Raw genomic sequence first — 15,687 nt, 5'->3', positions numbered from 1 at the left:
CCCTACTTGTGATTGTTTAGAGATGTTAAAGGTTTTATAACAATGCTACATCTCTTTGGCTTATTCTACAATCTATTCACCTTTCAGCACCAGTAGGTGCTACTCTTCCGTGCAGTCGCATCATCAATACTCAGGCATGCCAAAACAAGCATACACAAAAGTTTCAAGACTGGGGATGGAGTAAAATATGGAGACAAATTGAAGTGTGATTTATTTTCGTGGAACGGATGTACAGGACTGAGTGGCGGTCATATTTTGTACCGGGCTATGGCGCGCTTACATCTAGTTTTAGCCACAAACACTTCGCGATGGAGCATACAGTGTGTAAAATTGTATTTGGGGCTTTCGTTATATGAGAGTTATCACTCTACCATTATTCCACTCATTATCATGGAAAATATAATGTTCAGATATGCAACATTATTATAATGGCATTGTATAACAACCCTAATAGTAATAAGTATATTTTTAAAAATTTCAAATGTATTTATTTGTTGCTTTTATTTTTCTTTTCAACTTGTTTTGAGGTCCCCTCACATGGGCCCCACTTTGAGAACCACTGGCCTAGGGTAGGCTTGCAGAAAACAATGTTGTTGTTGGCGCATTTAATACTATCTATAGCTTTAACGCTTTTAACAGGGCTACTAATAGAGGCTTAGGACAACTATGACCCACGCTTTGGTTTCCCGAAATTAATTTTGCCCTACTTCTTGACTGCAATGTAGCCAATTGACTGGTTTGACAGGGTTATTTTATTTTTCTGTACAATAAACAAATACATCTGGTTTATGCCGCGAGAAATACACACTTGGCCAGCCTATAGAACGGGCGCTTTTTGGAGAATAGAGAATGTACGATGCAAGAATCTGTAGGCTATTTGTGGCGGTTACCAGCAAACAATGCTTGTACTTTACTAACTCAAGAACAGAAAGGATGCAGCAGGCAGCAAATGTAGAAAAGCCATTTCCAGTCAAGCCAAAGCTATGAAGGCATATCTGGCAAGTTGTTATTTTATGAAGACGCTTTATGGTTGCACTATAGGTCAAGTTTGGTATGAGGAGACATATAATGCGTGAGCATGTCACACTATCCAGGGACGCCACACAGCTGTGGTAGCGGGGCAGGAGGATTAGGCTACTGTTAGCCAGGCTTTACAATTCTTTCCAACAGAAGCCTTATTAAATAAAGGCCTTGCCTTGCCCAAAATAAAGGCTCCTCCGTGGGTTTGGCGAGCCTACAGTAAAGTAAAAAAGACCTAGCCTAAATTAAATCAAGAGTAGGCCAAAACAAATAACGAAGTAGCCTAATAGGCACTCACGGATTGATGCAGTATCTTTGTAACATTATTAAGTTAATCTGTCACTATACAAATGAAACAGCATGGGGGCCGAATGAAACATAATACAAAACACAGTATATAAACCTCCTAACTTCAATATTTGACAACAAATCATAGATAGCATAGGCGCGGTGGGTGCTGCGCTCGAGCACCCACGGAAAATATCGACACCCACATGTGCCAGCTTACGGTCGACTAAATTTACATTAATTTGTCAAACATCGCAGTTGATGTTAAATTCAGCATCTCTCATAATGTGATTTATTTTATGTTGCTGTCAATCCCCTACTCCATATCCTAACCACCAATGAGGCGTCTCTCATATAAGAAAATTCCTGACACTTCCCACCTGAGAAGTAAACTTGTGACCATCAAAAATTGTTTATCGCCTGTAACTCTGATAACAGGGCGTAAAAGGCATTGGCTGAGCAGCGGAAGTTCATATGCTCTTCAAATGTCCAAATAATTTTCCAAATGATGTCTGTATGTGGAATTGCTTTTCGGAGGAAGCCAGATGTTCATTAGTCCTCTGCGTTTTCTTTTAGTGCAAGCAGGTTCACTTCATGATTAACCAAATATTTTGTTGGGGCAGTGCAAGGCATATTTCTGGCTATTAAATTATTTCTAAACCAGTCTGCTAAAGTCTGTAGTAAGAAGTCTGTTTGGGTTTTCCAGGCTCCATTTCTTTTTGGACACCCTGCTCACAGGGCATCTGCGGTTGTTTGAGTTGTTGCAAGCGTCTGAGAAATACAAATTCAAGTCTGATGTGATCCTGTGCCAATTTGAAGTAATGCTCCACTGTAGTTTCCATGCATGTCATTATTTATGCTGTTCCTTTGCAATTAAATTAGGGTTTCAGAAAAGGTTTTAGAATGACTATTATAAACTCCCTATAATAAATTGAACAAGAAATATGAATGATAAGTTATTTTTGCTATTAATTGAGGGGCGGCAGTGACCCTACTGGTTAACGCCCCGAACTAACGGTTGCCGATTCGAACTAACCGGTAAGGAGCGGCTGAAGTACTGCCTGATGGAGCACCCTAACCTCGAGCCATCCTTAAAAATATTTTCGTTTGCAGTAACCCGACCGACCCTGTCAATTTAGAACTTGACCAAATATTTGTTTTTTCCCCCTTTTAGTCCGACCGACTTGCGGTTGTAAACTTGTGTTAATACCGACGATTGTTTTTTACTCTAGACAACAATACAAATGCAATAAAATAATATTTAGTAGGCCCAAGTATTGTGGAATATAAATTGCCTACATGCAAACGTGGCTCACTTAAAAACCTGTGGCGCCATCTCTACACCATTGGTTTTACGATGTCACACTATGGCCTACGCTTCGCTTCATTCACACAAACTATTAACGCTTTTTAACTTGGCACGGTTCTGGAAGAACTGTGGCCAGATCTTTTCTCATCCCTTTCCCTAGTCTAGCTGCGGACCGTGGTCGGAGTATTGAAATTGGTTGTGGCTCCATTCCAGCATTTCTCAAATATGGGTCCAACATGGAGACTGCTGGTTCAAGGAGTCGGAGTGAAATTAGGCCCGATGCTTCGTGATAATTTGCTGCGCGGGTGATCAAGAAACCCAGCGGATCGATGAAAAAAAGAAAACAAACGCTTCTGCTATCGATGTCATTAAACATGGAGCCCTACAATTAAAGTGGTGGTATATGAGCATTCATTCAATCGCCCTCTTGTGAGAGAAACTGAAACTAATCGATAACGTTGGTATCAAGCTCTGCTTCAACCTGTTGGAAGGCTATTTATTTATTTAACTAAACTTAATAGAGCAGCGTTGTTTTTTTGGAACTTCCTTAGAAACAGAGCAAAGACTGTATAATATACCGTATAGCATTGAGTATTGTATAGTCAAATTTCAATATAACGTGGCCAAGAGCTATTGTAGCCTTCTTTCTGGGTACATGTAGATGAGCCCTATGACCCAAAGTCTGCCATGGCCGGACCTCAGGTCAAAGAAGTTTGAAAAAGGCTGGACTATATAACCTGCATCAGAATGATGTTTGCAATGGTGCGCCTGAAGGCACGGGTTGAAGACCCAGTCAGTTCACGTCATGATATGCACATTTTGTGTAAATTCATTCCCTCAATCAATCACCATGACCAAAATTGAACTTTTTTTACTTTGGATCTTGAAAAAAAAAAAATATTGACCTACTACCTACCGACCCATTTTATTTTTTTGGCTGTTACTGCAAACAAAAAATTTTTAAGGATAACCCTTATTAGTGTTAACACTGCTGCTTTTGCATACTTGCAAGGCAAGTGTATTGGCAAGTGATCGTTTCAGTCCTAGACTGTTAAACTAGTTGTCTAACAATCTAAAATCTTGAAAACAGCATGGTATTGACTAGTTGCACAAAAGGCTCCCTGGTGGGCTTGTCTATCTCCGATTGGAGCGCTTTAGTTGTATTGTATGTAATATTCTTGTGTTATATTCTGCTCCTTACATGTTTTACTCAGACCCTGGATACCTTGTTTGTCCAATAATAACGTTATTCAAAGCTTTAACACACACATAAATCCTTCTATATCTTAACTGTTAATTCAAGGAGTTCACCAAGAGCCACTCCTGCAGCCAACCAATTGACACGCATGAGCATGAACTTTTAATGTTACATGCGTGTGTGCCCTCATACCATAATCAAAATGAATGTAATTAGGCATAAAATAAATGTATGTAATAAAATCAAGTTTAACTATTACATCTAATATTACTCGAAATATCCTCAATAATGGTGTGTGCACTACCATGTATAACTTGCATTAAGTTGGTAATTTTACTTTGTCATATAAAAATATATCCACCTTAAGTTTTGATCTTAGGCTTGTCATTAAGTTATTTATTTCCACTATAACACTTGTGACCCTGATGTTATTGCATTAAAAGAGACCTCATTGTATTTATTCTTACCATAGATTCCAGATGTGGTCAAGCAACCAGCCAGGACTGAGGAGAGGCCATCTATGTCAGGTGCACTCTTTTCTCACATCAAGTACAAGCCAGACTCCCGGGAACAACACATTAAAGAGGAGGCTATAGCTAAATGGGTAGCCCGGACAGCCCACCCTCCACGGACAGTAGAAGATGAGGAATTCATCAACATGATGGAAAAAATAGATAAAAGACTGACCGTACCAAAAAAGACCAAAATTGCAAGTCTAGTGGACCAAATGTACCTAGCTGAAAAGGTCAAATTCAAAAACAGACTGGCTATGGCCCGCAAAGTGACCATTGGCATAGACATATGGACTAAAAAGGGGCTCACAGCCTCCTTCCTTGCTGTCAGTGCTTGTTATTTTAATGTTCAAGACAGTAAAGCTGAACACATACTCCTAAACTTAAAGCAAATGGTTCACCCACACACTGCTCATTCTATTGCTACCCTTGTGGAGGAGTGCACAGAAGAATGGGGGATCCCAAAGGAAAAAATTCTCATGATTATAACAGATAATGGAAGCAACATGGTTTCTGCATTTCGCCACGAAGAAGAAGACACCAGTTCTGATGAGAGCAATTCCCAGGATAGTGATGAAGAGGTAGAGGCAGATGAAAGGTCAGTCTGTGAATGGTGTTTGTTATTATTCACAGTAATAGATATTTCATATTGAATCTAAAAATAATCTGAAATATGTTTAATTAACTAATGTAATGTAGTGATAATTTGCTATTGTATAGAATAATAGTTATTGTAGGATTATTGAAAAGAATTGTTGTTTTGTGTTAAATTTTCTATCAGATATGGAACCTTGGAGAGGACCCCATGTGTGGTCCATACCCTTCAGCTTGTCGTCAACATGATCAAGAAGGAACAAGCAATCAAACGTCTACTGGACAAGGTCCGGCATCTGGTGAGACAGTTTCGCAAATCATCTGTTGCCACAGAACGGTTGCTGGAACAATGTGGACGCATTCTCATCAAAGACTGTCCAACCAGATGGTCCAGTTCTTTTTTGATGTTGTCTCGTTTACTTGAAATAAAGGACCATGTGACATCAGTGGCTGACACCATGGGCTGGGATTGCCTACTTCCCAGTGAATGGCAGAAGGTGGCCATCCTCAAAGACTTGCTCCTTCCATTTGCAGAACACACAAAGGTGCTTGAAAGTGATACAAGTTGTTTCTCCCTGGTTGTGCCTGCACTACTGGACTTGAAAAGCCACCTTTCAGACTTCTCCCTTGTTCATGCCAGGAGCTACAGGGATGTAGCTACACTGGCACAGAAGATGTCTGCAGATATGGATCTACGCTTCAGCTGTTTCCTGGATGTGTCGGCAAGCAAGTTTTCTCCTCTTGCTGCAGCTGCTTGTTTTGTTGACGCCAGTGTGTCAGCAGAGGCCCTTATCGAAAATGATAATGACGACATACAGAATCTCCTCAGTAAAGCTGAAGAGTACATCACTCGCAGTGTACCATACCAGGAAGAGGCGACAGATGATGAGGACATTGGAAGTGCAGAGGTCTCAGATGCACCTCTGCAAAAGCGGCCTAGATTCAGGTTTTTGAGTGCCCATCGGCCATCAAGGCCAAAGACCTCCAAGACCTCAATCAGACTAGAGGTACAAAAATTCAAAGAAGCCCTGTCCCATGCAAACCCAGACGATTCGGGCATGGATTTCTGGTCTTCTCAAAGCTCCACCATGTTTCCACTGCTGAAACCTCTGGCATTAGACCTTCTGGCAATGCCAGCTTCCGAAGCCTTTGCAGAGCGAGTCTTTAGTTTAACTGGAGATCTTTCAAGTGGCCACCGCAACAGAGCAAGAGTTACATTAGAAAGAAGTGCTTTTCTAAAACTTAACAAAGTCTAGAGTGATTAACTGCATACTGTTTTGGTTATAGTTTGGTTTAGTTTTTTTCTTCTGTTTTCACGTTTAATAACCCTCAATTCAAACACACACTTTTTTCTAGCACTCTACCTTGTAATGGATTTTGCTTACTGTTGCAAATCTTGCCTTTGAACTTGATTGTCTAATTGAGTGTTTAACCTCAAGTGGAAGTTTCAGCAGCTGTAGTAACAGCAGAAATATTCATTGTTAAGCCTTGTTAAATCTCATTTGATATTTCAAGACCAACCTAGTAAATAGGTTGTATTTTAGACCTACAGTACAGTACAGTGGGCCTGTTGTTTTCAGTTTTTCTGGGTATGCTCATTTTATTTTATAACAGAATAATGAGACACAAGGCAACCAAAACAGTTCTAAAAACCTTTCTAACTTGTCAGTCGGAGTCTGTTATGCCCCAGCTTTTGAATTGTGTTGGTTCAAAATAAAAATCTCTTCGGAACAAGTTAATCATTTGTGAATGTGCCTCTTAAATCAGAAAACCAGAGTTGCATTAAAAAAAAATAATTCAATAAGTGTAGTTTGTTAGGTAACTTAATTATGACATTTAAATAATATTTGAGATATGTGAAACACTATTTGACTGAAATAGTTATCAGAAAAAATCTCAGAAATAATTTGTTATTTTAAAAAAGACTAAAATGTTTTGACTAAAACTTGACTTAAGATATATTGAGTTTTCTTTTGACTAAAACTAGACTAAATGACGAGACTTATAGTCGACTAAAACTTGACTAAGATACCTTGAGTTCTCGTTTGACTAAAACTAGACTAAAATGGTGAGACTTTTAGTCGACTAAAACTTGACTAAGAAAAAAAGATATGTGAATGACTAAATGTGACTAAAACTAACAAGGACATTTGCCACAAGACTAAGACTAAATTAAAAATAGGTGACAAAATTAACACTAGTTCTGTAAAGTAATGAGTGTTTACACATGTGAAGAGAGAGAGTGAAGCACTGGTGATTTAGTGTGGCATTTTGATGGGTTGTGTTTGAAAAACAAAATCAAGTTACTTCCTGTTTAGCCTGGCCATTTGCCACCCCCTTGGTACGCTTCACTTCTACAAGGGTCTGGGATCTCGGCTATTGACAAACGTTTGCAATTTGGATGCGTGGACTCTGTAGAAGTTTGAAACGATTGGATCTGATTTCACCCAATCGCTAACGTTTGGCCGTGACGTATGTTATGCGCCAGCTCGATCGTGAAGTAAGCTACACTACAACGCTCAGAAATTGCACAACAATCATTCCCCACCAAAGCGAACAAGATGGATGTAAATGACCATGCCAGCTTTGCGATACAAATGTAAGAGCAGTGTTGCCACAGTTACCTTGAAAAAGTAATCTGATTACTGATTATTCCTTTAAAAAGTAACTTAGTTACTTTACTGATTACTTGATTTTAAAAGTAACTACCGGTAAGTTAGATTACAAGTTACTTTATTAGTTACTTTCAGCAGCTGCCGACAACACCCCCACCGCCTCAACATAAAAATGATAACCGGTTTTGCCAATACTCACTATACTGGAAGTGCATTTTAACAGTAATGCCAACAATGTATAGCAGACATCCCAACCTAACCTACTTAGATACTAAAATACAGATGTTTGTTCAATAATGTCTAGTCAGTACACCAAATAAGGAAGGCCTATTGATAGAAATTGTGATAGTAAAATATGTAGATTTTGGTAGTTTGGCCTTTTCATGTAGCCTTGGCAAATAACCATCTAGTATAGGCCTGAGTAATATGCAAATGAAATTACACTTGTTAAACTCACCTCAACAAGTCTTTTGCAATCATTTAACCCGCCGTGAGCAATGCTAAAATCACTGTTACAAACAGTGCAGTGTGCAATACTATCATTATGTTTTACTCTTATGAGACAATTGGGTACACTTTTGTGTAGTCTGATGTAAAATGGGTCTTAAATGTTCCTTTTTGAGGGGCACTGACTCTGCCATGACGCTCCTGTTCCTAGATACACTAACTGAACTGAAGTTCGGGAGAAGAGAGATATAAGCCCACCTACACTGAAAACTGATTGGTTGATTTAGCAAAACAGACCAGGATGCTCTCTGTCTTGGATGCGCTTGCAGGCACACACGCACGACTCCTCTCTCTCTCTCCGTTGTGTGTGCGTTAAACTTTTTTTTAACACGATTTGAAGTCCGGTCTGGCTTGTGTGCTCTTGTTCGCTCTAGGTTTCCGGGAGATTTTATGTAATTTGCAGGCGTCAGGATATCAATATGTAGGAGACTCCCAAAACTTCGGGAGACTTGGGATGTCTAGCTAGACAGCACTTTGTCGCCAGCACAGAATGTACAATGTACCTTAATGTTGTCATGTTTAGCTGACACAAACTCAAAATAATGACTGTAGATAAAACGTGCATCTCTCTCCTCCCTCCATTGTTGTTTACATTTGTGTCGCTGCGTGGTTTTACACATGAGTTGTCCTCATGCTGAAAAGGTTGGCATAGCCTACATGACGTTAATCCCCGAGACAAGAAGAAAGCAAAGAATATATATATTTTTACTAAGGAAAATTACAAAAATAGTAACGCAGTGATTTAGATAAGTAACTTTAATCTGATTACTGGTTTGTAAATAGTAGCGCGTTAGATTACTCGTTACCGAAAAAGTGGTAAAAATAGAGTTAGTGTAAGAATAGCAAATAGCAGATTACTATTCAACAGTAAGTTTGAAGATAACATATTGTAACGCCGATGAGAAGTTAGGAGACGGGGAGGCTGATATCGTTCCAAAACTCTAGTTTATTTCCTATAGATGTACAGGCTAGTGCACGGGCAACAGGAGGTGTCCACTACAAAACAACAAACTGATTGCTGATAAATCACGGTCTCAATCACTCGTCATTCACAATCATCGGCCAACAACACAACGCAACACAAATCACTCGCACGTAATCCACTTCTACTAAACTAAACTGCTAGAACCCCCTATTCTATTCCCTCCCCTCCCCTTATACTATCTGAACCCCTAAATATTCCCTCCCGGGCACCTCCCCCCAATCAAAACACATCAGAACTCACTGACACATTCTATAAGGGAGAGGGAGACCAGAGACCGTCTACGGAGAGCCTGGCCACTCCGTATTAAAGGAACCGTATGTAAGAAAAATATTTCAATTAATCATAAAATGGCCCTGATATGTCACTAGACATTAAGAAATCATGTTAATTTCAAATACTTATATCACTGACAACAGCAGTCCAGCCAGGATATTGTCATTTAAAAAGTGAAGTTGCAGCCCTCAACTGTTGTTGATGTTTTGTCATGTCATGATGTGTTTTGGCCTGATGCGCCACCCTCCACCTATCTACTAATCACGAAGTCAGTAGTGTTTCGCCATCCCCGTGTGCAACCTCGAGTCAGGGGGGAGGGGGAGGGGATACACCGCTCTTCAGTATTTTGAAAGTGATTGCAGTACCAGTTTTGGCCACAATCTTACATATGGTTCCTTTAAGTCCCATTGTACCAAATTTTGGTAGCAGTTCCACCCGATTTCCACTGGGTGCAGAATGAATGGAGTCAATGGAGCTAGACGGCTAAATTTGTCTCTTTCACCTGATTGTCGTTGACAAATCTCAGATTTGATTGTAGTTTGTATAACTTCTACATGGGTTATAGGTCAAAAGTTGAATGATTGAGTACTTATGTCCTTTTGTTTTCTTACAGGTTGGGTTGTTGTTGCCCATAACAAGCTAGCATTGTGCTAATGAGTGACGTCATTGACACGTTTGAAAGGCTTTAAAGAACAATTAAGTGACTTTGAAAAATATAATACTCAACCAAATGTATTTTCTTTGCCTCCCCTTTTGAATACAATATTCAAATGACTTGAAAAAAAATTATATCCCGAGAAAAGTGGATTTTGAGGGGTACAGCTCCATAGACCTCCATGCATTCTGCACTCGTGGACGAGCGCCCTCATGTGGAACCACAGAAGGAACTGCAACCAGTTCAGAAACAGGAAGTTTTCCGAGAGTGGCAGTTCTCCCCTTATTAGACATTCTGTGGGGAGACACAAACAGCGCGCGCGCGCGCGCGCGCACACACACACACACACACACACACACACACACACACACACACACACACACAGGCCGGGAACACAGGGGAAAGGCCAACACGGGGGCAAATAGCCTCGGCGATACAATATCATCACAATTGTCAAAGCTAGATGTGATCATTGAAAACACGCCGCCGTAATTTAATATCGAGGCTACTGCACAATACAAATCAAACGTTTCCCAAATCCTGTAGGGAGTAGGGCCACGACATCTTTGCCCGAAATAAAATGTGTTAAACACTCCTTTTGTTCGGACTTCAATTCCTGAATATTTGGAATTGCTTCATTAACTTATGCCATTGCCAACTCCTCGAGGACTACAATTCAAACACAGTGCAGAATCTCAACGTCGTCTCTCACAACTCCCGCCTCCTGCTCGCTGATTGGCGCGGAGTCGAATATACCGCTGCGAGCAAGGCCACTGGCCGGAATCCCAGACGGAGTCATGGAGGGAGATGAAAATCGAGCGGAAGTACGTAGGAAGGCAATTAAGGCCAGGCTACTTCCTGTTAGATTTTTGTGTGTTAAGTAGAACATTGTGTGTGGTGTTTTGCAAAATGTGTTTTAGTACATTGAAAACTGAGTCAAACATTGAGAATTAGTGTATAGTTTTGCAGATTTGGTGTGGGGTTATGATGTTTGGAAGACATGTTTAGAAAATTGTGTGACAAGCAAAGATTTAGTGTGTAAGCAGTTGAAAAAAACTGTAAAAGATGCATTTAATCCAGCTCTCTATGCAGGGAATAGGGCTGTCATTTTTTATTCGATATTCGAACATGATGTGAAATATCTGTAGTCGAACTATAAATAAACTTTTCGGTTTTTAGTGCCATATGTATCGCATTTTTACAATCTATGATTAGTTTTTTTATTTTATTGTTTGCCATCTATCCAGGGCCCATGACCAAATCAAGCCAATAATATCCAATAGCCAGAAGCCACAATAATGACTGGAGCCAGCCCAGTCACCCTGTTTCGAAAATGGAAGATAACGCACAGAAAGGCCAGCCTGAGCGGACAATTACGTCCCCAACTCATTTAAAATGTGGTGTCTGGAAATACTTTGGGTTCTACACCATAGATGGTGTACCAATGCACCATTGAGACCAATATGTTTTGTATAGAGTTACCACAGGGTACTCTATACAACCACAGGTGGCACTGTGGTAACTCTATATGAAACATATTGATCTCAGTGGTGCATTTTCAGGGTGGAAAATAAAAAAGAAAGAATTGGTGTTTGTTCAAATTGGTGTTTTTGAAAATAAGGGATCATAGAGAATAAAGAAAAAAATATAAAAAAAATCTCACAAGGTGTTTGGGTGCTCTGAAAATGAGAACCAAAATGATTTTTCAGACTTGTGAGGTCTGCTGTTCAGACCCTGAAGGAATTTATTTTCTGTTCATTGCTTTTTGTGAGAGTGTTTCTACTTATCTCAATAAGGAACATAAATCAAGAGCCTATGTTGAGTACAAATGTGTCTTCTTTTGCCCAACCAAAAACTCCAATACAATTTTTATCAACTTTGAGGGACAGCTATGACCATGCAGGATCAGTCAGACCAAACGTGACGATTTTGCTATATACTATTCCTATTTATGTACCAGCATGCAAAATTTGAGCCTCGTTCATGGTTTAGTCCTTGCGTTATGGGCTGAACTTTTACAAAAAAAAAGAGGGCGAACAAAATTGACATCCCCCCCTTCCATAAAACTGCCTGTATCTTGGAAAGTATTGATCTTACATAAAAGAGATTTTTTTGAGACCTAAGTGCATGGGCCCTGGTTGAATTGACGTAGAATGACCCAAACAAGTCTTCTTCTGTCTAGGTTTGTTTCTAGGTTTTAAGTGTTGTTCTTCTATGTGCTCCACCTACTGGAGGGGAGTGTTTACAGCAGTTCCGTTTCAGACATGCGCAGTCTACGATCAAAGTGACGCGAGGTCTTAACTCGACTCAGAAACGTGCCGCATGCCGTAAAAATGACGCAATTCTCGTCACACACCAGTGCCGTGTGCGCGGGATGCAGACGCGGGACCATATCATAGCCTTTATCCTTACATTCATGTGTCTACTAGCTATCCTACACCACCACTTTAATAATTTACAAATCACAGAAAAACACAACCTACCCTTATACAGGATTTTAACAGAAATATTTTACAGGCCTTGGTTTTGGGACCCATTCAAGATAGATTTTGTTCAAACCTTGTCTAGGCTAAGACGGTAGACTTAGAGCAACAGCCTTATTTGGTTTGACACAGAATGATGCTAAGGACAAAATGCAAAATGTCACAAATTGAAAACCTTGAGCTATAGGGTACAAGTGTAATTTAGATGTGCCAGAATAATACAAGTTCTTTTTTCATAGTCCCATTAGAATCCATGTCTGAATGCTATATACTTACCCTTTTATAATGATGAGGGGCAGTTCTGCGCTCGTTCCCAATGTGCATACTTTCACTGTGGTAACCTCTCTGGTCTTCATCATGGTAAACTCTCTGGTCTTCCCCATGGTAACCTCTTTGGTCATCAACTGGGTAACCTCGTAGAACATAACGCTGGCCTTCATAGTCATCCCCTCTGTCATAGTCGTCCTCTGTCCTAGTAGGGAAAGGTGCTCGTCTCTCTATGCTCACAACCCTCTGATAAGGAGCCTGTTGAGCAAACCCAATGTAGTTAAGTGTAAAAGGAAATAATAGCTTACACAGGCCTACTAGTCAGCTGCAAGACAGGTGGTAGCCTAGGTCAGGGGTTCCCAAACTTTTCCACAACAAGGCCCCCCCACATACCACTAAGTTCTGGCCAAGGACCCCCTTGATGTGTTATTAAACCTATCGACAATACTACGGCAAATGTAAAAATACATTAAGCTAATCCTAATAATTATTTTAGCCACAAGCACTTCGCAATGGAGCATACAGTGTGTAAAAAATTAATTTGGGGCTTTTTGCTATATGAGAGCCATCACTACTATTATTCCCAGTCATTATCATGGAATATAATGTTCAGATATGCGACAAATTATTATAATGGCATTGTATAACAACCCTCATAGTAATAGGTATATTTAACATTTTTCAAATGTATTTATTTGTTGCTTTTATTTGTCCTTCCAATTTGCTGAGGCCCCACTGGCACCCCCTCGAGGCCCCGGCCCCCACTTTGAAAACCACTTACACTTACTACTCTTTCCTTGAAGCGTTCCTCATAGACTTCTCTGATGCTGTGGTCTCTCCTATAGGCCACTATAGAAAAAGGACAGAATGTGTCTTGCACTTCCACTCTGGCTTAAAGCCATCTTTTTAAGAGGACAGATTCAAGTCAATTGTGAAAAAGAAGAAACAAAGAAAAAGAGGAATTTCTACACGGAGACGCTGAGAGGAATCCATATGAGGGACAGGTTTACTTACTGTTTACGTTACTTGCTGATGCGATCCTCAGTAGCCTACTCGTAACCAAACCTTATTTAGCTAAAAAAAGGAAAGAGGGTTACATTATGTTGTTGTGGTTAGCCAACTACCCTAACGTTACTCAGCACCGACAAGTTATCATTCATCCATCCATTTCAGTTCTAGCATTACCATACATGCAGATCAAGTCCGACACTGAATCAAAGAAACTACCAAAAGTTACGCTCGCTAAAAGTCGCAGTTTACCTGCCATTTTGCCTACGAGCTATATTTATGAACTATTTAACATTAACCAAATGACAGATGATGCATGCATGCAAAGCAAAGCTAGTTCATCTTTCCCTATGTTGTTGTTGTAGCTGCTTTGAGAAGTCAGCTCAAACACCACCCTACTTGTTTTCACTATGTATTAGAGTTAAAACAAAAACTAATGTATTAAAGCATGTGTTCACTTACTATTTTTACGCATCCTTATGGTCATCTTTTTTATCACATGTAACCAGCAGTTACTTGACCAAACACTACAGAGAACCTTTCTTCACTGGTTGATGTCTTAGCGTGTCTTCTATCAGTGAATATTGTATACTGCCACCTATCGCACTGTAGGGCTCGTGGTAACTTCTCAATTTCGTATTAGACTACAGAAATTCTGTTTCAGATTTTGTTGTGAATTTCTTGTCAGTTGTATTATATATAATGAATCATTACAGCTGAGCTGTCCTCAGATTTACAGCTTCCCACTCTAAGTGAAATATGAAATTCCATGACTTTTCCGTGACAAAAAAACCCATGAAATTCCATGACCTATGGTAGGCTACATCATCCCTCCTGGTCCCCTAACCTTTATGTGTACCATGGACTGGGAATTTGTGAGGATCCCCGGTTTGGTTCAGGGTTCCATATGTGTTGTGCATGCATTACCAAACTGAAAAGAACTAGCTCCAGTTATGTATGAACAGTAAAGGTAACGATCTGCTTAAACATGACACAGTGAAAAAGTTCGTGAACTGGTGTCAATCTAACAGCTTGAAGAAGGAAATGAAAATTCAACAATATGAACTATGAATATTGAACAAGTCCAGTTACATCTATTCAAGTGTGAACATGCTTAACAAAATATGGGAACAAAACATGGGAACTAAACGTGCTATTCCACGAATATAAAAAGATTCTGGAAGACCTGCTTCCTAACAATTTCCTCCGCTGAAATCAAGAAGACGCCTACCAGAACTGAAGAACTTCAAATATTTCTAACTTGAATTTCAATAATTATACTGATTCTTGTAATTTGGTCTACCTCAGGCGACCCCCCCCACACACACACACACACACCCATACACACCTACAAGACTTTTAGCACTTTACATCCTCTCCTATGCTACAGACCTTTTATTTATTTCTTATTTCATCACGCCAAAACACACACACACACACACACACACAATAATAATACTGGGGGTGATGGAAGACAGTGACACCCTCAGTGTGTTTGCACACTATCCCATCTCCCCTGTCATGCCCCCCAACACACACTACCCCAAGACCCCTGTAGTTGGTTTACTCTTTGAGCTGTGGATCTGCCCATGTTTCTTCCAGGCGGGAGTTTTTTCCTGCTCCCTGTTGTTTTGGTGCCTTGTTGTGCCTCCACCCAATCCCAATCGCAGCCTTTTTGACACCAGACATAATTTCACTGCATTTCTTACTTCCAGTAACTATATGCATGTGACAATAAACTCTTGTATCCTCTTGTATCCTTGTATTACCAGAGCTGAGAAGTGATTATCTTTGATATTACTGGTAAAGTTCACCGCTATGAATCCGAGACTTGATGTCATTCTTACAAACTTAATTTAGATTGCATTATTGTAGAAATAAATCTGCTTTGTAGCCTATGTTTGAGACAAGCTTTTTTCTTATCGCGGGAAATAACCAGGCCATTTGCCTGGGGTGGTAGCTTCATAGTGGTT

The 15,687-nt window shown here is 40.0% G+C and overlaps 1 protein-coding gene across 1 annotated transcript in view; it reads right to left on the bottom strand.

The window, feature by feature from the left end:
• The window catches only part of LOC125303955 (periphilin-1-like), a 45,505-nt gene extending 31,227 nt beyond the window's left edge, over positions 1 to 14,278 (bottom strand). Inside the window, 4 exon segments of the mRNA XM_048257953.1 lie at positions 12,716 to 12,964; positions 13,488 to 13,555; positions 13,721 to 13,780; positions 14,177 to 14,278. Of these exon segments, the coding sequence (XP_048113910.1) occupies positions 12,716 to 12,964; positions 13,488 to 13,555; position 13,721 (318 nt within the window). The 5' untranslated portion in view covers positions 13,722 to 13,780; positions 14,177 to 14,278.
• Between the last annotated feature and the right edge of the window lie 1,409 nt (positions 14,279 to 15,687).

Source organism: Alosa alosa, chromosome 11 (assembly GCF_017589495.1).
Source record: "Alosa alosa isolate M-15738 ecotype Scorff River chromosome 11, AALO_Geno_1.1, whole genome shotgun sequence".
NCBI classification, from domain to species: Eukaryota; Metazoa; Chordata; class Actinopteri; order Clupeiformes; family Clupeidae; genus Alosa; species Alosa alosa.
The sequence above is the reverse complement of the archived record's forward strand: the minus strand, read 5'-3'. Positions and strand labels throughout refer to the sequence as shown.